Source organism: Patiria miniata, unplaced genomic scaffold (assembly GCF_015706575.1).
Source record: "Patiria miniata isolate m_02_andy unplaced genomic scaffold, ASM1570657v1 HiC_scaffold_19, whole genome shotgun sequence".
Classification (NCBI taxonomy): Eukaryota; Metazoa; Echinodermata; class Asteroidea; order Valvatida; family Asterinidae; genus Patiria; species Patiria miniata.
In genome coordinates this window covers 16,436,806-16,459,290 of record NW_024037057.1, presented here as the reverse complement: position 1 = coordinate 16,459,290, position 22,485 = coordinate 16,436,806, and the positions used below count along the sequence as shown (strand labels likewise).

The window sequence follows — 22,485 nt, the reverse complement described above, 5'->3', positions numbered from 1 at the left end:
GATGACCTTAACTTCCGTTCAATCGATCAGGCGGATAGCAAGAGGGTAAATATTAAAGCCTCTCCGTTTACTTGTGCGCTTTTCCATGAGGCTACGAAACCGTCCCCATAGGCTCCCATAAGAAAGCACGCATGCAAGCAAAGTGTGGCGTCATCTTTAGAGAGGCTTATTTTAACACGGGAGTCTGTGACTAGACTACATGTAGTACCAAGACGCTCACATATAAAGTGAGCGTGGAGTGCAAGACTTACTTACACGCTCTATAGATAGGCCTAAATCTACAAAACGGTCAATGACTATGCAAGCGCTACAGCTCTCTAAAATCCACACTGCCGTTTTGGTGTTCAGTTTCCATCGTCTGTTCCGGTTGTTTTGTTCCTGTCCCTCCTTGACAATACAATTCTATGGGGGGAAATAATGAGATGATGATTAAAAGAATATCAACACCTTTATGTCTAGTCTTGGTCAAGCATGAATTTGGATTGTGTTTCCGTTATACAAAAAAAAAAACTCAATGGGCAGTCACAGTCGATAAAATAATGTTACCGAAGGTAATACGGAGCGAGATTTTAGGATATCACAATTTTAGCCTTGCATTTACAAAATTGTCAATGAAGTTTCCTCATACTTGACCTTTCTGTGTTCTGCGATTTGGCTTTGGAAATAATAATCCGATTTTGATGCAGAAGGGGTCTTTGTAGAGAAAGGTTGGTGCAACGGGCAATGTAAAACTTCATTTGTGAGTCTTTGATTTTGCTTGTTTTGGCATGCGGCGTCGTAATTTGCCTGCCGTTCTGTCTTACCTGTCGTTACTTTCGGAGAGACCTCTTCAACTCGGCCACCTTACGGACGGTTCTCAAAGATTTCTCCCTCGGGTCTCTTTTCCTCATACCATCTGTTTTATATTCAGTTCCATGAAAAGAAAAATTTGAAAATTTACTTCTGATATGCATGACGTAGACCTAGTATCTCTACCTCAACAGTGCAACAGCACGCACACGATTTCATGCTAACATGACACTTCATGTATTTGCGAAAGCAAAATTTCACGTCGTCAACAATTGCAGTTTGAATGTGGTGTTCGCCGTTTCCCAACAAATTCGCTTCGCGTGTGAAGTCTGAACCGGTCTAAAGTAAGCTAATTCATATATCTGTGATAATTATTTCGGATGAGACGACCTATACGCACCAAAGCCAAGCGTTCCGCACGCCAGCCACTCGTCTTCACCGTAGGCGCAGTCCACGATTCGGTCGCAGGTGTATCTCTGAGGAATCGTGTCTCCGGTCGAAATACAAGTAAAAGTATCCCCAATTGGATTGGGTGGTGGACCACCTGGGAAAAATATTAATTGGTAAGGTAAGGAAATAGGTCTTCGAGTTTAGAAATTTTTGAAAGGTTACACCAATCAAAACATTTGAACACGGGGGCACCTGGGGATGCACCAAATGTTCAAGGGGCGCTGCATGAGGGCAACGTATATATTATTTGTGTGCAATTCGAGATTTCAACAAGGGGGGGGGGCTCCCAGGGGCCGGGGACGGACCTCAAACCTAATGATACACTGTTTTCCTCTCATTGACCAAAACTACCACAATCGGTGCACTCAATGTCACAAAACTTTCTCTCTCTTGACACGAGTTCCCGCATAACGGTGACAAAAAAAGACGTGAACTCAAGCTTATTGACGTAAGATAAATAATATATTAATTGTTCAGCCTTTTTTTAGGTACATGTTGTGAAGTTACTGAAACGATTAATTTCTGAATTTTTCGCACGCAAAATGATGCCATAACAGCGCCCTCATTGTATTGCATACTGCATTTGTCTTTCTTACCACAGAAGTTCTCATCTTCATCGTCACCATACATGCAGTTGGCAACGCCATCACACAGAAATCCCTGATCAATGCAAGAGCCATCTAAGCATTGGTACTGCGTGTTATCACAAATTCCATCTGAGCTGTCATAGTGCGGAGGGTGTGGACCTGCCAGACAGAAATATCGTTATGTAGTACAACGGATAGTATAGGTGATATAATGTAACATTTACAAAAATCTAAAAACTGAACTACCAGATTATTATAATGAAACCTCAATTGACTGTATTTGAATACAAGTCTCAAGTATCATGTCAAATCATGACACCTAATGTGCTGTCACTTTCAAGAAAACTGGAATTTTGTATCAATTTCCAACGATTGTCGGACAATGTCAAATTGGATTCAGAACACCCCCCCCCCCCCTCTCAACTTTGGCTACCTCCCAAAACAGGGGAATTTCTTGGAAAATTGTTGCCCCCCCCCCCAAAAAAAAAAAATTCCTGCTACATGGAAACCACTATAGAATTCACGTTTATGTGCATTTTAATGCGCGACAGAATGACGCTCACGAGTTGTAAAGTGATAAAGCCCTCAGACAAGTTCTGTGATTTGAATTTTGGGGGTGCGTTTTCTTTATCGGTTACCCGTGTTTCACTTCAATACTACCCGTAAACGTGCACCGCTAGTTCCTTGGTCAATTTCATGTGGTGAAGACAACAACATAAAATTTATCGTGCTTACAACACTTAAGACAAGATCCCCGGTAAGTCTCCAAAATCAAACTGCTCTTGTGTTAAAAGTTGAAAACAGATGTATTAATTAACCACAATTAAAAACTGAAAGTACTAACACAACTTTGCACTAATTAGTATTAATAACCAAAACCAAATCTTACCGCAGATATGCTCTGGTTCATCGAAACCATCTGCACAATCATTGTGGCCGTCACAAGCCATGTATACAGATAAGCATTCGCCGGTGGGACATTGCAAGTCACATGAGCCTGTTAATGAACACAATAGGACTGTCAAGGGCCAGTGCTATTTCGCTGCGCCGTCTTCAAGAAGCGATAGCCTTCCACAGAATTCATGTATGCAAGTGAAATGCCACTATGTGACCTTATAGGGACCATTAATGACTCGGATGTAAGGATGCAAACTTCGTCCGGATACTCAATCCCATTAACTGAAACTCGATCAATCAGAATGTAAAGGCACTCTACATGTCTTTCCCTTGTTTGAGTCCAATCAACTGAACTTGCAATTTGGCGACTAAGAGAGCAGGACTGTAGCCCACCTTTATTTAAATTTGTTTTCACCGCGGTAGTTTTTGTTTGCACCTGGAAATGCATCAAGGAAGGTAAACCTTTTTCTGATTATGAGAGCGCAGTAGACTTCATTGACTAGAAGCAGGGAAGGTGTTATATGGAACTTGGACTGTTATGAAATCTAGCATCTTTTTCCTTACATGGACCTTACCCTCGCATCATTCAATGATTCAATGATTCAATGTAAAGAAGTTTCGATCCAACCGATTTAATACTTGGAAAAGAAACACAAAGCAAACTAGGCTGCCAGTATTCGGAATAATACTTACCATCCGATGAGTTCCCTTGCGGTGGGAGGCCGAGTGGGTCTATAAAGGAAAAATGTAATTGCACAGACAATTCTTAGGATACCACGACCATATTGCAATACTGCGACCCTTGCTGTTTGTATCGGAGTTCATTTTCAGAGTCCGCGTATGAAAAAGAATACACGAGTTGTACTGGCTATCGTCATGCATGGTTTGATGTATCCCGATGTACTCATTATGCAAGATGCAGCTTTTGTGCCATACCTATAATTGACTTCTTAAGTTGTCAGGCGTAAAACTCTTTCAAGATGTGATATGCCAGGCCAAATGTGCGGGTAACACCGCCCTCACTCTACTCCAAATGACTAGGAGATTAGATCATTGCAAAATTAATGCTTAGTGTCCATGTCATAAGTAAAGTGCATATTGTGAAATGTCTATTTCTGACTCAAATGTTAATTTTGAAACACAGAAATAAAAATTCAAACCTTACAGCTATAACTACTTTTATTTATACATATAGGCTAAGGAAATGTTGAAATTATCATTCTTTTAACGCGCGCAATTCTTCAAATAAGTCTAAAGATTGGGCGCATTTTCTAATCGTTACGTTTTAAGTCACCAGAAACGAAATCTGATGACAACGACATTAAAGTGAATGACAAAAAAACAAATTTGCTTTTTCAATTCAACGCCGATTGCTACACGAGACGAATAGGGAAAACCTATATTGACGATTATTGCATTTTCTTGTCTTAAACAAAATTGTTCCACAAATATTAAAACGATTCTAGTTCTACTAAACAGTGGGATGTAGTTATCGAGAATTTGTTTTGATGAAGACCAATGCACAGAACCCAATGTCCTACAAGGGACCAATGACAATAGACTTTAGTCACGTTTCGGTCATATTAAATTGAAAGAGAGGTAAATCTTATTTTGGAACGCGCGAGTAGAAATGAATGCACTGAAATAAAAAGTTCAGTACCATTAACACTAGACTACTTTGATGAATAATTTTAAACTTGTAATTAAACATTTCCCTATAATGTTATAAAAGTGAGACATTGAACCCACTCAAATCATTAAATACTCTGGCACCATTCCAAATGATAGTTTCCAATTTATACAATATTTTCAGGGAACACTTTCCAAAATAGCTTCCTGCTGGTGAATGCGGTCCATACCAAGAGTCAGAGAGAAGATTAACGCTGTGACATCACTTCTTTTCTTACCACAGGTAAATGCATTGCTCTCGTCTTCGCCTCCAATGCAGTCTCTTTTTCCATCACACAATTCATTGTAATAAACGCATTCCTGGCTGAAAATACAGCTGGCCTGGAGTCCGCTGCACGGGTACGTGGGAGGGTAGCCACTTCCTCCTGCACATGCAATAACAACCCAGGCCTCACATTTCAACAAACATTTCGATGATATCTTCAATGTCATAATTGAAAGTCAAATGCTCTAAATTCTATTCAAACATCGCACGTGGTACATTGCAGAAAAAAAAACAATATTCATTTGGAACTCTGTTATGGGCTCTGTGCTCAAGTACCCCCCCCCCCCCCCCCCAACGGTAAGAGAAGGAGAGTTCGGGTTGGCATCCGGCGATCAGCTAACAGGGCCGCGTTTTGCGCTGTGACCGTTATCGGGACGCGTATTTTTTTTCCTAGGAGGGATATGGGGTAAAGTCATGCATAATTCAGTTCAACTTTTCACTTATTTAGCCATCTTGGGCAAACAGTGCATGTATCCAGGCACTTTTCGTGTTTTTCTGTAGTCTCGAATAAATCTCATAAAATCTCGCGTACGCTTTTGGGCCATGCGTGCTTGACCTCGGAACAAGAAACTGAGGTCAAACAGGGCTGTGTGCGTGACACAGCTCGAGGCTCAGCAAGCTGATGGCGGAAGCGTGCAAAGAGCGAATGGGCGCGAGTAATTAGTGGTGCGCGCGCGTGCAAGACGTTTTAGCTAACAAACCGGATTGCAAAGGGCTCCGTGCGCCAACAACAGAGGGTCCGTTTTACCACTTTTGAGAGCCCCTTGAACGGGACACCGCGTACGCACACGTACGGGACTGGCACGGAGCCCATTGGTCGAAAAAGCCTGGAGTACTTGTGAACTACATGAGCGCGACTCGCGCGAGCCTGCGCTTAATCTGGCTCTGCTAACCACATAATTCGGATTATTTACTTGTTAGCGCTTGATAGACGTTCAACGGTCCGAAGGTTAATAGTCTGAAGGTTCGATATAGTCCGGAGGTCTGTTCGTCCGAAGGTCCGATAGTCCTAATAGACGATAAGTTTGATAGACCGAATCGAAAAAGGTTCAACGGTCCGAATGAAACATTATTGAACGTTATTGTAAATTCAGATATTAAACCCTATTCTAAGTTCAAAGTATCCAATCTTTGGACAACCTCATTTCATTTTTGGACTAATAAAGCCCGAGCATGTGATATGTGTGGGTTTTGACCATTGAACCTTCAGATCAATAAACCTTCGCACTATCCAACCTCCTGACTGTCGAGCAGACCCACTAAAGTTTATTCTATTTTGGACTATAATGACTATGGGATTTTTCTACTAAGTTGCACCCATCGTACTATCGAGCAGTTACCGTCACAAATGTGCTGTAACCAAAAGACAATAAAGAGATATGCCAAAGTCACTTATTTTTCTTACCACAGCTAAGTACTGGGTCTTCATCTTCGCCGCCAATGCAGTCTGTTTTTCCATCACACAGTTCACGGAAATAAACGCATTCATTGCTGTACAAGCACCTGATCTGATATTGGCCGCACGTCACAGGAGGACCTGCAACCAACATACAATGCATGCCAGTCTCATGAAACACGAGGCTGTTGTAGGTAAGCCTAAAAGAAAGTACCAGTCTGTCGCTACTTACAAGGTGACAATCTACGTCATTTTGTCGCCAAAAAGTTTCACTTCGTTTATGTATACTATGAGAACAGACTGATATCACACTCTGCATCTGGAGCATGCACCACAATCAATGAAGCTCCTCCAAACACCACTTCCTTAACAAGCACCAGCAGGTACGCAGAGGCAAAAACAAGCTAGCAAGCAAAAACACACTCGAGGGAGCAAACAAGTAAGCATGCACGCACGCAAAATGATGCCATAACAGCGCCCTCATTGTATTGCATACTGCATTTGTCTTTCTTACCACAAAAATTCTCATTTTCATCGTCACCATACATGCAGTTGGCAACGCCATCACACAGAATTCCCTGATCAATGCAAGAGCCATCTAAGCATTGGTACTGCGTGTTATCACAACTTCTATCTGAGCTGTCATAGTGCGGAGGGTGTGGACCCGCCAGACAGAAATATATATATGTAGTTCAACGGATAGTAAAGGTAATATATAACATTTACAACAATCTAAAAACTGACCTACCAGATTATTTTGATGATACCTTAATTAAATACAAGTCTCAAGCATCATGTCAAATCATGACACCTAATGTGCTGTCATTTTCAAGAAAACTGGAATTTTGTATCGATTTCCAACGATTGTCGGATAATTTCAAATTGGATTCAGACCCCCTCCCTCCATTTTGGCTACCTCCCAACACAGAGGAGTTTCTTGGAAAATTGTTGCCGCCCCCCCCCCCCCCCCCGCCCCCAAACAAATCCTGCTACATGAAAACCACTACAGATTTCACGTTTACGTGCATTTTAATGTGCACCAGATGACGCTCACGAGTTGTAAAGTGATAAAGCCCTCCAGACAAGTTCTGTAATTTGAATTTTGGGGGTGCGTTTTCTTTATCGGGCACCCGTGTTTCACTTCAGTACTACCCGTAAAAGTACACTGAGTTCAAAATATAATGCATTGTGCTTAATATAATTAAGACAAGATCCCGGTAAGTCTCCCAAATCAAACTGTTTTTAATGAAAGTTGAATACAGATGTGTTAATGTACAATTAATAATTACGATATAACTGAAAGTGCTGACACAACTGTGCAGTAATTAATAACAATAACCAACCAAACCTTACCGCAGATATGCTCTTGTTCATCGAAACCATCTGCACAATCATTGTGGCCATCACAAACCGTGTTTACAGAGAAGCATTCGCCGGTGGGACATTGCAAGTCACATGAGCCTGTTAATGAACACAATAGGACTGTCAAGGGCCAGTGCTATTTCGCTGCGCCGTCTTCAAGAAGCGATAGCCTTCCACAGAATTCATGTATGCAAGTGAAATGCCACTATGTGACCTTATAGGGACCATTAATGACTCGGATGTAAGGATGCAAACTTCGTCCAGATACTCAATCCCATTAACTGAAACTCGATCAATCAGAATGTAAAGGCACTCTACATGTCTTTCCCTTGTTTGAGTCCAATCAACTGAATTTGCAATTTGGCGACATAGAGAGCAGGCCTGTAGCCCACCTTTATTTAAATTTGTTTTCACCGCGGTAGTTTTGTTTGCACCTGGAAATGCATCAAGGAAGGTAAACCTTTTTCTGATTATGAGAGCGCAGTAGACTCCATTGACTGAAAGCAGGGAAGGTGTTATATGGAACTTGGACTGTTATGAAATCTAGTATCTTTTTCTTAATATAACATGGATTTAACCCTCATTCTAAAAATCTGATACTACGCATAGCAGTTTCAATCCAACCGATGTAATGCCTAGAGAGAAACACAAAGCAAACTAGGCTGCCAGTATTCGGAATAATACTCACCATCCGATGAGTTTCCTTGCGGTGGGAGGCCGAGTGGGTCTATAAAGGAAAAAAATGTAATTGCACAGACAATTCTGTAGGATACCACGACCATATTGCAATACTGCGACCCTTTGCTTTTTGAGGGTAACACCGCCCTCACTCTGTTCTAAACGACTAGGAAATTAGATCAAAGTTGCCCCTTCGCTCGTACCCCCGCCCTGCAAACAGGATACGCTGATGAATTCGCGCTCTGATTGAATATATTTTGCGTGACCTGTGACCTGCAAGTCATCACGGCCACGACTCGGCAAGGTTTTAAACGGCCGTTAAAACCGATTCATCACTCTTTTATTCCCATTCATAAATGCGTTTTCGTTGAAAAGCGTAATAATGTAGGAAACTTATCTGTAAATTTTCAATTCCCGTCACTGCAATTGCTCAGGCTCCGTTTCGAATCCACAAAGGGTCAAATTGCATATTATGCGACGCTCAAAATTTTTGTCCACATTGTCGGCAATGGAAAAAAAATCACATTCGGTATATGAATGCATTTCTATGAGAGAGTTTTCGGATAGCACTTGCGCGCATTGGCTAAGTGCGGTCTTAAACAACACCAGACTATTGACGATTATTGCATTTTCTTTTCTTAAACAAAAATGTTCCACACATTTTAGGACGATTCTAGTTCTACTAAACAGTGGGATGTAGTCATCGAGAATTTTATTTTGATGGAGACCGATGCACAGAACCCAATATCCTTCAAGGGACTGGTGACAGAGACTTTATCCACGTGTCGGCCATATGAAATTGAAAGAGAGGTAAATCTTATATTTGGAACTTGAGAGTAGAAATGAATGTATCTGTATCTGTATCATATACATGTAGTCGGAAAAGCATTCCGGGGGAAACATCACACCAACTTGATGTATACACATCCTTCCTGCCAGAAACACCGGAACGAACCCCTTCTCTTAGCGATAAGCGTTACTGGGTTCGTGCGTTAGGCCTTATACAACACACGGGACCTACGGCTTTGCGTCCCATCCGAAGGACGAAGCAAGGTTAAGTGCCTTGCTAAGGGTACAAGTGTCCGGGCCCGGGCTCGAACCCACGTCACTGTTGCCTCTGAAACACCAGAACATGAGTCCGGTGCTCTTAACTGCTACTCCAATATTAATGCAATGAAATAAAGTTAAATAAAGTTAAATACGAATTAACACCAGACTACACTGATGAATAATTTAAAACTTGTATTTAAACATCCCTTATGTTATCAAAGTGAAAAAGAGAGACCTTGAACCCACTCAGATCGTTATATACTCTGGCATCATTGCATTCAAAGTTTACAATTTATTAAATACTTGATCAGGGAACCCTATCGAAAATAGCTTGCTCGTGAATCAGGTCTATGCCAAGATTTAGAGAGAGATCACTTCTTGCTTACCACAGTAAAGATAATTGTTCTCGTCTTCACCTCCAACGCAGTCTCTTTTTCCATCACACAATTCACTGAAATAAACGCACTCCTGGCTGAAAACACAGCTGGACTGGTAGATGCTGCACGGGTAGACGCTACTTCCTCCTTCACCTGCAGTACCAATAAAACACCCAGGCCTCACATCTCACTAAGTATTTCGATGATATCTTCAATTTCATACTTAAAAGTCAAATGCTCTAATTCGTCCTTCAACAAAATTCGGTTCAAACATCGCATGTGGTTCATTGCAGAAAAAAACAACTATATTCATTCCTAACGTTGTTGTTATGGGCTCCGTGCACAGTACCCTCCCCCCCCCCCCACCCCCAACGGTAAGAGAGGGAGAGTTCTGGTTGGAATCGGATCCGCAACCAGGGCCGTGTTTTTGGTGCTGTGACCGATATATCGGGACCGTTTTGCCGCTTTGGTTACGCTGAAATGACGTCAATGTTCCGAACAAACTTAAGACGAGACTTGCGATCGGTTCACTTCCGTTTCATGATAGCAGAAAGGTAAACAAGTTTTAGCAGACGACGTTATACTTTGATACCACAAAAGGAATTTAAACAGTGGGTTTGTACAGTCGGTTTGGTAAAGTTCATACATAACCATTACTACTCTGCATAGGGAAAGTACTTGAAAAGTAACTGCCCGACTTTTGATTTGTAAATTGTATAAAATGTCACAAAAATTCTTCGTCCCATGGTTGTCATGTTGGTCTGCTCATAACACTAAGTGTCAGTGTAGCATGAATTAAGGTTTTATGAAATACGGACTTGTTGATGGAATATTGCGCATGATGCTCATGCATATTATTGAGAGAAGGACTGGTCACGTGAGAGGGTTTAACCAATTAGAGGGGAAGAGAGTCTGATTTTCATAGAGTCCGATTTTATTAACACCGTCACGAACAATCTTTTTGGGCAAAATTGAGGGAGTTTCAAAATGGCCATCGCGTGTGTGCGAGGGCTTCACGGTCTTGTGTACACGCATAGGTCGAACGCTATCCAGTCAATATAATAGACATCAGTGGGTAACCGTCCCAAATTATACTGGTGAGTGTGCTGCCACCAAGAGACTATAAAGAGATATGCCAAAGTCACTTATTTTTCTTACCACAGCTAAGTACAGGGTCCTCATCTTCGCCGCCAATGCAGTCTGTTTTTCCATCACACAGTTCACGGAAATAAATGCATTCTTGGCTGTACAAGCACGTGATTTGATATTGGCCGCATATCACAGGAGGAGGAGGGAAGCTACTCTGACCTGCAACCAACAAGCAATGCATGCACGTCTCATGAAACACGAGGCTGTTATGGGTAAGCCTAAACAAGTTAACTACTACCGGTCTGTTGCTTCGCGGTGACAATCTCCGTCATTTTGTCGCGAAAAAACTTCACTTCGTTTATGTATGCTATGAGAACAGACTGATATCACACTCTTGAGCACCGCAATCAATGAAGCTTTTCCAAATGCCACTTCCTTAAGAAGCAACAGCAGAGGCAAAAACAAGCTAGCAAGCAAAAACACGCTCGAGCAAGCAAGTAAGCAAGCACGCAGGCACACTTGTTTTGTTTTTTTAAATAGAAGGTGTTACCTTGATGAATATTTTTGGTTAATTTGTCATGGTAAAAAGAAATAATCGATTGTTGTTATTTAACACTTACTTCTCCTCGTCCTCTCCATCTTTGAAATCGGATTGAATAAGGTAATACATGTGATTGTGATTGGCCGCATTGACAAAACAGATATATGCAAACAACACGACCCACCAACAAAGATATTAGTTGACAAACAATCCCCCCTCAAATAGAATATAAATGATGACAGGCAACCGTTGCTGGATCACGGGAATTAATTCTTTGAAAATAAAGACTGCAGTTTTCGCCAACACAATCCTGGCTGTAAATGTATCACGCTTATTCTTTTACGAAAGCCATATAGAAAGTATTTTCAACTTTTGATTATTAGCTATTCATAAAAACCTAATACAGTTTACCCATTCCTATTGGTCGAGAGCCCGTCACGTGGCTGGTCTTAAACGGATGATAAAGACTTTGGGCAAGTACACGCAAGAACTATTGTTGATCAATAGTTAACCATACTTCGACTAAAGTTAGCCAGACGCTAGTCGACTAGCTGGTTATCAATAGCAATTTCCATACCATAGTGCAGAGGGGACCAACAAAAATGGCAGACAATGAAACTGTGAGCGCTAAATTTCATTTTCATTGCACAGTTTTTCCATGTTAGTTTACAATTATGTCACTTTTTAACCTTTGTACAAATAATATTGGCAATTATGTAATATTTCCTAAATTATACATAATCACTGTTATTATGTAAATAAAGGGAAACAAAAAGAAATGAATAATTGTGCAACCGCCATTTTCTGACGGTCGTTGACATGACAATGGGCTCCGTGCGCCAACGAAAGAGGGCGCCCTTTTACCTAGCAACGACGTCCCATGGGCGAGACATTTAGCTACTTGACGCGCACCGTTCCTTGTGTGTGACCATACTGTGACGCACGTACACCAGGGTATTTGTACTATGTACACGCAGTGGCACGGCCGCGCGTCGCGGCAAAATTGCAGTCAGGCAAGATGGCGTCGGTCGGTCACCCCAAACTGTACTTTCTTTGTCGGTTAGGGGGCGACTTGTGAACGGAGCGGATAGTTCGACTACTAAGAGTCGTCCGCACTTCAACTTCAGTGCGCTTGCGCCAGGTACGTCACGAACCAACCACTAGTTAACCACTGGTCCTTGCCCAAACTTGCCCATGACTAGCTGGTCTTAAACAGTTTTCCAGTGTCACTTGAAATTTTCACTTTCCTCACGTAGGCATGAGCAATACTACAGGTGAATCAGTATTTCATAATCCGAGATTCACACTACACCAGCCCAGCTGCGTTAATTGCCTGACGTTGCGTGGTACGCGCGACGCGCACGCCAATCTCCTTATAATGTAGGGAGTTGTAGAGGGACATTCCATATTATAGTCAGAGGGGTGTTCCATAAAACATGAAGTAAAATAGTTGACAAAAATGGTTGGCAACATCCAGTTTTTTAATTGTTTTGATTTTGGACCGAAAAGATTTGTTTGTTTTGATTACCGAAAAGGTATTTGTGAATGGGAATAAATGTGTGCTTGGTCGGTATTAAACACTCTGTTTAAGACCGGTTGGAGTCTGGAGTGCTGATAATTGACCTATCGCGGTAGAATCGCGTTAGAATCGCGTCAACGCAGCTTGTGAAATATTGTCAAATTACATGATAAACAAAATGGACGTGGAATGCGCAAAATCTGAGACAAACAAAAGTGAGTGTACAAACAAAAATAAGGTTATCTAAGGGGCGTTGCTTACTCGCAAATCGCGATAGGTCAATTATCACCCATCAAGACTTCAACCGGTCTGAAACAATTTTTTTTTATACCTCCCGAACACATTTTATTCCCTTATTAAAGTACTGGTCTTCTTGTTGGTTTGCAGGCATGCGTATTCAGCGTACGGATACCTTTTAGGTATTAGTTTGCGCAAACATCATGTGAAATTAATCTCTTGGCGCCAATCCTGGCATGGCACAGTCATCAATGTCTTTGAAAACGCACAGGAAAAGCTAATATTCAACAGGGAAAAAAAAAAAAATAGTTGCAATGACATATTGATTCCAAAGGACGAACAAGTCCCATCCATGCAAATGGCGCCATTCTGACATGGATCGCTGCTACATTCGTCGATGTCTTGTGGCAATGCCGCATGAAGAAACAAAAATCGTGAAGCAATTTGCATGACATTTTGATCCATACAATTTTGCACCATTTGGACATTTAAATTCTGCTTATTTCTTTAAACAAACGTTGCAATTGCATATTTTCTCTCTATTTTCTTTCTAAGGTAATTTGAACATGTTGTGTGCGAAACATGTTTTTTTTTCCAGGGAGGTATACATTCCATCCGCTTGACTGAGCTCAGGCGGAGCTCGATTGGAAGACAAAATATTAGCACACCTCAAACAATGAGTTCTACTTCTTTTTTGAAAGGGTAACAACCTTGACATTTGATTGTTATGTAATGTCGTGCAACAATGAACTTAAATTACAGCTCCTTGGGTAGATGATCTTAAGACTGACAGGAATAATCGGAGTTTGGTAACTTGTATTTAATTTTGCATAATATCACTATTCTTGCGACTTTTGTTTAGATTTTTTTCACCATACATGGTTAAAGGGCTTTACTTTACTACTTTGTGAAGAAACAATTGATATAGTTTAAATAAGTATAGGTGAAAAGTGCTGTCAAAGTGGATTTCCTTTATTTTGAACCAGCCTGTAGAGGAGAACATCCTGCTTAAGTGACCACAGTGAAGCGTGGCGGATAACAATGGAACCTCGACGTTTGCCTGCCCGTTTTAGACCAACATAGTCTTCTTGTTTTCAGGCCTGCGTATTCAGCGAAAGGATACTATTATGTTAAGTTTGCGCAAACACCATGTGAAATAAATCTCTTGGCGCCAGTCTGGCATAGCAAAGTCATTAATGTCTTTGGAAAAAAAAAACAGGAAAAGCTAATATTCAACAGGGACAAAACCAACACAGTTGCAATGACATTTTGTTTCCAAAAGGACGAACAAGTCAAGGCAAGTATTTGTTGTGGAGCACTAACCAGTTTCACAGAGATATCCCGTGAAGCCAGGAGCACACACGCAGGTGAACGCGTCGATACCATCCACGCAAATGGCGCCATTCTGGCATGGATCGCTGCTACATTCGTCGATATCTAGTTGGCCATGCAGCATGAAAAAAAAAACATCCGTGACATTTGATTGTTATGTAATGTTACGCATCAATGAACTTACGCCGACAGCTCCTTGGGTAGATGATCTTAACACTAGCAGGAATAATTGGATTTTGGTGAATTGTACTCAAATTAGCATAATCACTATTCTTGCGAATTTTATTTAGATTTTTTTTTCACCATAAATAGTTAAAGGGCTATACTCTGATACTATGTGAAGATAAACAACTGAAATAAGTTGACTAAGTAGGTGAAAATTGCTGTCAAAAGTGGATGTCCTTTATTAAGAACCAGCCAGTACAGATTGACCCCAAAAATGCAACCCTGAAACATTTGCCTTTTTTGTGCATGTCCTAATATTAAGGAACAAAACGGCAAATAATATGACAAGACTACAATTGAATTTGATGGTTAAACCTTCTATTTTCCACCATCTGTCTCATGTTTATTGAGTGTACGGGCACATCCTGACCACTGTTTAGAATTGTTCTGACCAATCTTCTTTCTTTCTTGTTTTTCCGGACAATACTGCTATTCTCGTTTTCTCCTAAACGGTATATGGTATGAACTTGTAACTTTCAACATATATCAACCCTTATCCGAAGTGGTACAATTTACTCTGACGTTATGATGACGTCAGCGGGAGTCAAATTACAAGCGATGTGCATAATGGTAGGTTTGCGCCAACATCATGTGAAATTCATCTCTTGGCGCCGTTCTGGCAAGGCGGAGTCATCAATGGCTTTGGAAAAAAAAACAAGAAAAGCTAATACTCGACAGGGACAAAACCAAAATAGTTGCAATGACATTTTGTCAGAGTTGTAACGAGTCACTGATTTTTGTGACTCGAGCCGAGTCGAGTCATTTTGAAGAAGTGACTCGAGTCGAGTCGAGTCATTAGGTCAAGACGGTCGAGTCGAGTCGAGTCGAGTCACAGTGTGTAGTCGAGTCGAGTCGAGTCGAGTCGAGTCAGGCATTTAGCTCGAGTCAATTCGAGTCACAAACATTTGAGCACTTTACAATAAATAAACACAAAAGAGAAAGTCATTTTTTGGCTTTTTAAATTTTACATTCGGGCTACTTCATGTGGCGACACCACATTTGCCTCTTAATGAAAATAAAAAGGGATTGCCAGCTGATCGTCATTCAACTAATGGGGACACTGATCAAACCACGTATGTATATGTATACATTATTCGTGAACATTCTAACGTGACGTGAACAAAAACCGGCACCGGCGTAAGTCATTGCAAATATTTTTCGCAAAGTTTTCCTTTTAATGTTGGGACTCGAGTCTCATTAGCCTTCATCGAGTCGAGTCGAGTCATTCTGATGAGGGACTCGAGTCGAGTCGAGTCATTTGCTCGCAATGACTCGAGTCGAGTCGAGTCATTTGCCCTTAGGGACTCGAGTCGAGTTGAGTCACCAAAAATCGTGACTCGAGTCAGACTCGAGTCGAGTCATTGACTCGAGTCATTACAACTCTGCATTTTGTTGCCAAAGGACGAACAAGTCAAGGCAAGTATTTGTTGTGGAGCACTAACCAGTTTCACAGAGATATCCCGTGAAGCCAGGAGCACACACGCAGGTAAACGCGTCGATACCATCCACGCAAATGTCGCAATTCTGGCATGGAGCGCTGCTACACTCGTCGATATCTAGTTGGTACGGAAGCGTATTTAGGACATGACCGAAAATATTTTTTAGGCCCACTACTTCGCCCGGGTGGATTACTGTTTCGCCCGGGCGGATTACTATTTCGCCCGGGCGGATTACTATTTCGCCCGGGCGGATTACTATTCCGCCCGGGCGGATTACTATTCCGCCCGGGCGGATTACCAATTCGCCCGGGCAGACTACTAATTCGCCCGGGCAGATTACTAATTCTCCCGGCCGGGCAGACTACTAATTCGCCCGGGCGAATTACTAATCCGTCCGGACGAAATAGAAATCCGCCCGGGCGAAATAGTAATCCGCCCGGGCGAAATAGAGGGCCGGATAATTTTTTGTTGGTCATGTCCTTAATACACTTCCGTAAGTTGGCAATGCAGCATGAAGAAACAAAAAATGGTGTAGCAAATTAAAGTGCATGAAATTTTGATCCACACAGTTTTGTACAATTTTGAAATTTAATTGCTGCTTATTTTCAAAGAGGCGTCGCCTCGCTCACTATAACCTATCGCGGTAGAATCACGTCCAATTACATGATATACAAATGGAAGCAGAACGCGCAAAATCTGAGACAAACAAAACGTAGCGTACAGAAATTTTATATCCCGTGAAGCCCTCTAGGGGCGTGGCTAACTCGCAATCGACGATAGTTTAACTACTGTGATATGTCCTTTCTAAGCGCACTGCAGTCACACCAGTCACTTGCTGGTATTTTGACCTGTTATATGCTCGGTCTCCCTCTTATGGCACGCCAAAGCGGAATTTTATGTCAACATTTAAAAAATATATGTCAACATTTTAAAAAAATATGTCAACATTGTAAACAATATGTCAACATTTCAAAAACGTATGTCAACATTTAAAATATATATGTCAACATTTCAAAAACTTATGTCAACATTTCAAAAATATATGTGAACATTTTGAAAAAATATATGTCGACATTTCAAAAACTTATGTCAACATTTCAAAAATATATGTCAACATTTTTAAAAATATATGTCAACATTTCAAAAACTTATGTCAACATTTAAAAAATATGTGTCAACATTTTTAAAAAAATATGTCGACATTTAAAAAAAAAAAAATATGTCAACATTTTAAAAAATATATTAATACAAGCTATATCAAGATTCACGGACCAACGAGTTCGATTACCTCTAGCTCTCGGCGGAATGAGGTTGCAGCAGCTTTAGTCTGGTTCCAAAAATTCCATTAGGGGTGCACTGAACCAATTCAAGCCCCATTGAAAACAGTGTAAAATCAACAAAGTTCAGGGCCAAATAACATGCAAGCCGACATCACTGGGCTTTCTCAAACAAAAAATTAAATTATTGTCTTGAACTTCATCTTTTCATTTCTTTTCAATTTTAAGTAGATTAGCCGAGTACATTTTTAAATATTCACACCAAAACAAAATCACCTCCCGAAAAGTGATAGTTCCCAAGCCTGCATGTAGCCGTTTTACAAGTGGCATCCTTCCACTTTCTCAGGCAAATAGGACCAATTTTTCAACCGTAATTTTATTAAGCTTGCCCTCAGATGGAAGCCCAAAAACCAGGGAGTTGATCCTTGGCTATTTTTACACAATTCCACCGGTTTTCTTTTAAGCCAAACGGTCTCCGTTTTCAAAAGAAACTGTGGGGTCACTTTTTATTCTAATCAGCTCGCGTAGAAATTCTCACTTGAATTAGTTCACTGCACCCTCTTGGGTGGACTTGGTAGACTCCATAGCACCGCCCGCGTAATTTTTTTTCCTAGGAGGGTTAGGGGCAATGTCATGAATAATTCAGTATTTCCTTTGAATCATTGCAAGACTTAGGTTCTCGTTCTATTTTCCCCTTAATTTAAAAATATCTCAGTGATAAATTTGGAGAAGAAAAATAGCTGATGAAAATGAACAGCGACGACGTGGATTCGAACCAGGGATCTTCGTATCCATAGCTCATCTCGCTATCCACTAGGCTACTGTGTGGTAGCTCGAAGACAACCGTTCTTTAAAATGTTTTAATGTATTGTAACTAGTTGAGTAACTAACAACAATGCTGTTGATGTCATTGTCCGTTCTCATGGATAAACATGAATTATTCATGACATTGCCCCTAACCCTCCTAGGAATAAAAATTACGCGCACCGCCCGAGGTCGTCTGGTACCCAGACCAAAATATTCTGACTATTCCTGATGAATCTTAGGTCTGGTCAACCTCGTCCCCATTGCTTACTTTATTTCCAACCGCGTTTCCAATAGTAAACCCTGGATAGGAAACTTTCTTCCTGTATCCTGATTGGATACCGCAATTGGCTAGTAATGAATTTTTATCGTGTACTTGGTGCTATTATTCACAACGTGCAGTACGTGTTTTCGCGGTCATTCGTCCACGCCTTCTCGAAAATACTAATTTCCTTTCCAATTTGCTCATATTAATATGAAATATGATACTGCATGTTGTCTCGAAAAGATCGTAACAGTTTGATTTCAAAAATCGAATTGACTCTGTTTTTACCCCAGACACCGCATACAAAAACAAACGCTAATGTTTAACGCATATCCAGGCACCAGACTGTTTCATTTGCATACGTGTTCAAAAATCTTGCACCTGCAAATGATCCAATACCAGGGTGAGAGAGCAGGTAGTGGTGGGCGCGTACTGCTCGACACCCTGGGGACGAGGTTGAAGTCCGGTAGCCTCCGGTAATACAATGTATTACAATTTACGTCACGTGACTAAAACGGGAGGAATTCCTCCTTTTTCCGAAAATTTCCGAAGTTTGCCGAAGTCGTTTCGTCGACAATCGGATAGCGCCTGAGTATTTCCGAGTATATAATATAGGTTTAATTAACTGCTAATTGCTTATTAATTTGATTTTAAATGAGTTGGTAATTAATATTTATTGTTTTCATTTAGAAAACTTGAAATTCAACGACGATTTTGTGCATCAAATGTACTCGGATCGTACGGGCGAACTTTTTGCTGCGTCATGTACAATTTTGAATTTGACGACCGTTACCGAGATTTTCCAAAACTCGGTCTTCATTCGGCTCCGCCTGCTAACAGTGCTATTTGGTTCCCTATTTTGAAGATTCCAGATCAACATTATTCAATGTTATCTTACAAAACATCAAACTGTATTATAATAACTGTATGATATTACGAAGCAAGTGATTTATTTAAAAACTTTGATCAGAACATTAAAAGCTTCAAGTGATAAAGCGAAATCGGAAACGAAGCCGCGCTTTGAAAAAGGGCCATTAATGTCGTCATGTTTATTTTTAGCCACGGAGGCTGCCTGACCTACAATTAAAGACGTGAGCGTCGGGAATAATTGTCAGGTCTGGGAACCAGACTACGCCCGAGGAAAAGTAAGCACAGCGGACACATGAACATGTATCGTGCTCATGTAACGTGCACTGTAACGTGCTCAATTATCCGCCGCATTCACCCGCAGCATACTTCGCGCATGTACTCCGTCGTGGCGGTCACGTGAATGTTGGCATATATTTTTCATCGGGTAGTGTTGACACATATTTTTGGACAAAATTTTGACACGTATTTTAGGTGAACTTTGTCGCAGGATGGGTTGACACATATATTTGTCAACAAGTAGTAATTTCTAGTTAATTAAAGAGAACAAATATATTTTTTTTAAATGTTGACATTTTTTTTAAATGTTGACATATATTTTTTAAATGTTGACAAGTTTTTTAAATATTGACATATATTTTTTTAAATGTTGACAAATATTTTTGAAATGTTGACATAAATTTTTGAAATGTTGACATACGTTTTTTGAAATGTTGACATATATTTTTTAAAAAGTTGACATATATTTTTTAAATGTTGACATACGTTTTTGAAATCATGACATATATGTTTTTAAATGTTGACATACGTTTTTGAAATGTTGACATATATTTTTTAAATGTTGACTTACGTTTTTGAAATGTTAACATATTGTTTACAATTTTGACATATTTTTTTTAAATGTTGACATTTTTTTTAAAATGTTGACATACTTTTTTAAAATGTTGACATATATTTTACAATGTTGACATACTTTTCAAAAAAGTTGTGATGTATTTTATAATGTTGGCAGTTGCCGTGCAGGGTTGAATAAATTCCGCTTTTGCGTGCCATACCCTCTAAAGCCTTTTTTGTCTCAACTCTCAAGAATGCGCAATCCAAGCTCACCAGTGCTACCGCGTATAATCTATGTGATTAAACCTCCAAGGACCGCAAAAGTGGTGTAAAGTAAATGACCTATGCGAGTGGGCCATGCCTATTTTGGCGACCCTGTGACATTTTGTACTTCAAGTGTTGTTTGTCTCAGATTTTGCGCGTTTCGCGTCCACTTTTATATCATGTAGACATAATTGGACAATATTTCACAAGCTACGTATCGCGATAGGTTAATTTCGGCTGAAGTCTACCGACCTCCTTCCACCCCCTCTCCGAAAAAAAGAAATTTGTTGCTATCTTCCAATGCCCGGCCAAAAGAACTATACCCGTAGCAACCAAAGTACTATACCGTATAGCAACCAAAGTACTATACCCATAGCGCGGTATTTGTGTGCAAAGGTATGCTGCTGTGCGCGTTGAGCGTTGCGCGTTGCGCGTCGCGCTTATTGTTCACAAGAGAGAGCGCACGACGGAGTTTCGTTCAAACATATTTTCCAGAAGGGGTGGCTTGGAAGAGAGAACAACGTTTCCCACGAATTTTGTTAATAGAAGTTTATTTTAACTGTAATCAGATTTAATTGATTAAAAATATTAAAAACCAAGCAAACTCTGTGAATGAAGTGTTATAATACAAATATTAAATGCTCTATCTCTTCGTGAAGTAAAACTAGCCTCCCTCGGTGATCCATGGAGCATTCTATTTTCCCTCGGCTTCGCCTCGAGAAAATAGAATGTCCATGGATCACCTCGGGAGGCTATAGTTTTACTACACTACTCGAAGCATTCCATATTTGTTTACTATCCGCCCATTGAGAATGGGAAATACTATTGAACAGTTAAGATCATTCTTGTTCAAAGACGCAGTATTTGTGTGCAAAGGCATGTTGGTGTGCGCGTTCAACGTTGCGCGTAGCGCGTATTGTGTCAAAGAGCCAGCGCTACAGAGTGGGGTTTAAACATTTTCGTAGTTTGGAAGAGAGAAATACATTTCCCATCAATTTTGTAGTGAAATAAAAGTTCAAATATATCAAGGATCTATTTGTCATTTATACAGGGTGGATCAAAAAAACAAAACGAAACCGAGATATTATTGCTTGATTGTAACAAGAGTAGGGCACATGTGAATCAAAGAGAGATATCCTCTGTTAGGGTTGAATCTCCTTTTTAAAATAATACCCTGGTCATGTCATTACATTCACGGTTGACTGAGCAGTGCCCATTTTATGAAAGGGTCTATTTAGAGACTTGCGCCAATTTTCAATTGTGGTTTGTGTTGCGTCTTTTGTCACAGTGTGAAAGGCTATGGTTGTCAAACAAGGCAGGTGGAAAAAAAAGAGATTTCACAATGAAAAGTGGCGCACATGAATTCAAAATGTCTGCGCCCAGGACGGCTTTAAAGTATCTCTGCGGGGGGGGGGGGGCGAGGAACTAGCTCTTTGGTTTAGATAATGTAAACGGATTACTTACCTACTAGACGAACTTGATGGCGTCGCGCAGTTCCCTTCTTTGTTGGATGGGACATACATATCCCTGAAATTAACGAAATAAGAGGCTTTTAGTAAGGGAAAAAAATGTGTGCTTGGCCGGTGTCATATGAAAATCGAACTCGTATGAAAATCGGACTCTTTTTCCATTTATTGGTTAAACCTTCTCACGTGACCTGTCCCTCTCCTTATTATCTATGTATGAGCATGCACAATACCACCAATGAGTCCGTATATCAAAAAACCTATACAGTTTATGCTATACCGGTATTAAACACTATGTTTAATACCGGTTGGAGTCTGGATGCTGATCATTACCCGAGCCATTCTGAGTGAGCATTGGAATGGCTGGTCACTGATCACCCACTGGCCATTTTGAGTGAGCATTGGAATAGCCAGTCACTGATCACACACTGGCCATTCTGAGTGAGCGTTGGAATAGCCAGTCACTGATCACACACTGGCCATTCTGAGTGAGCGTTGGAATAGCCAGTCACTGATCACACACTGGCCATTCTGAGTGAGCGTTGGAATGGCTGGTCACTGATCACCCACTGGCCATTTGAGTGAGCATTGGAATAGCCAGTCACTGATCACACACTGGCCATTCTGAGTGAGCGTTGGAATAGCCAGTCACTGATCACACACTGGCCATTCTGAGTGAGCGTTGGAATAGCCAGTCACTGATCACACACTGGCCATTCTGAGTGAGCGTTGGAATAGCCAGTCACTGATCACACACTGGCCATTCTGAGTGAGCGTTGGAATGGC

General features: G+C 40.8%; 1 protein-coding gene across 1 annotated transcript; it reads right to left on the bottom strand.

Annotated features, from left to right (window-relative positions):
* Positions 1 to 245: 245 nt before the first annotated feature.
* On the bottom strand, positions 246 to 22,041 carry LOC119725492 (very low-density lipoprotein receptor-like). Its single transcript, XM_038196896.1, has 15 exons — positions 22,005 to 22,041; positions 15,926 to 16,039; positions 14,250 to 14,363; positions 10,699 to 10,848; positions 9,550 to 9,693; positions 8,124 to 8,162; positions 7,427 to 7,534; positions 6,083 to 6,214; positions 4,631 to 4,777; positions 3,417 to 3,455; positions 2,716 to 2,823; positions 1,836 to 1,985; positions 1,190 to 1,333; positions 804 to 895; positions 246 to 402 (listed from the first exon to the last, which is right to left on the bottom strand). Exons 1-14 carry the CDS (start codon positions 22,039 to 22,041, stop codon positions 810 to 812), a joined length of 1,512 nt encoding a protein of 503 aa, XP_038052824.1. The 3' UTR covers positions 246 to 402; positions 804 to 809.
* Between the last annotated feature and the right edge of the window lie 444 nt (positions 22,042 to 22,485).

Coding starts and splice junctions, on each gene's coding strand:
- LOC119725492 (XM_038196896.1), bottom strand. CDS start 22,041: ATGGCTCGGGTAATGATCAGCATCCAGACTCCAACCG. Junction 1,986..2,715: donor TGAACCAGAGCATATCTGCG/GTAAGATTTGGT, acceptor TCTGTCTGGCAG/GTCCACACCCTCCGCACTAT. Junction 896..1,189: donor GTGCGGAACGCTTGGCTTTG/GTGCGTATAGGT, acceptor AATATAAAACAG/ATGGTATGAGGAAAAGAGAC.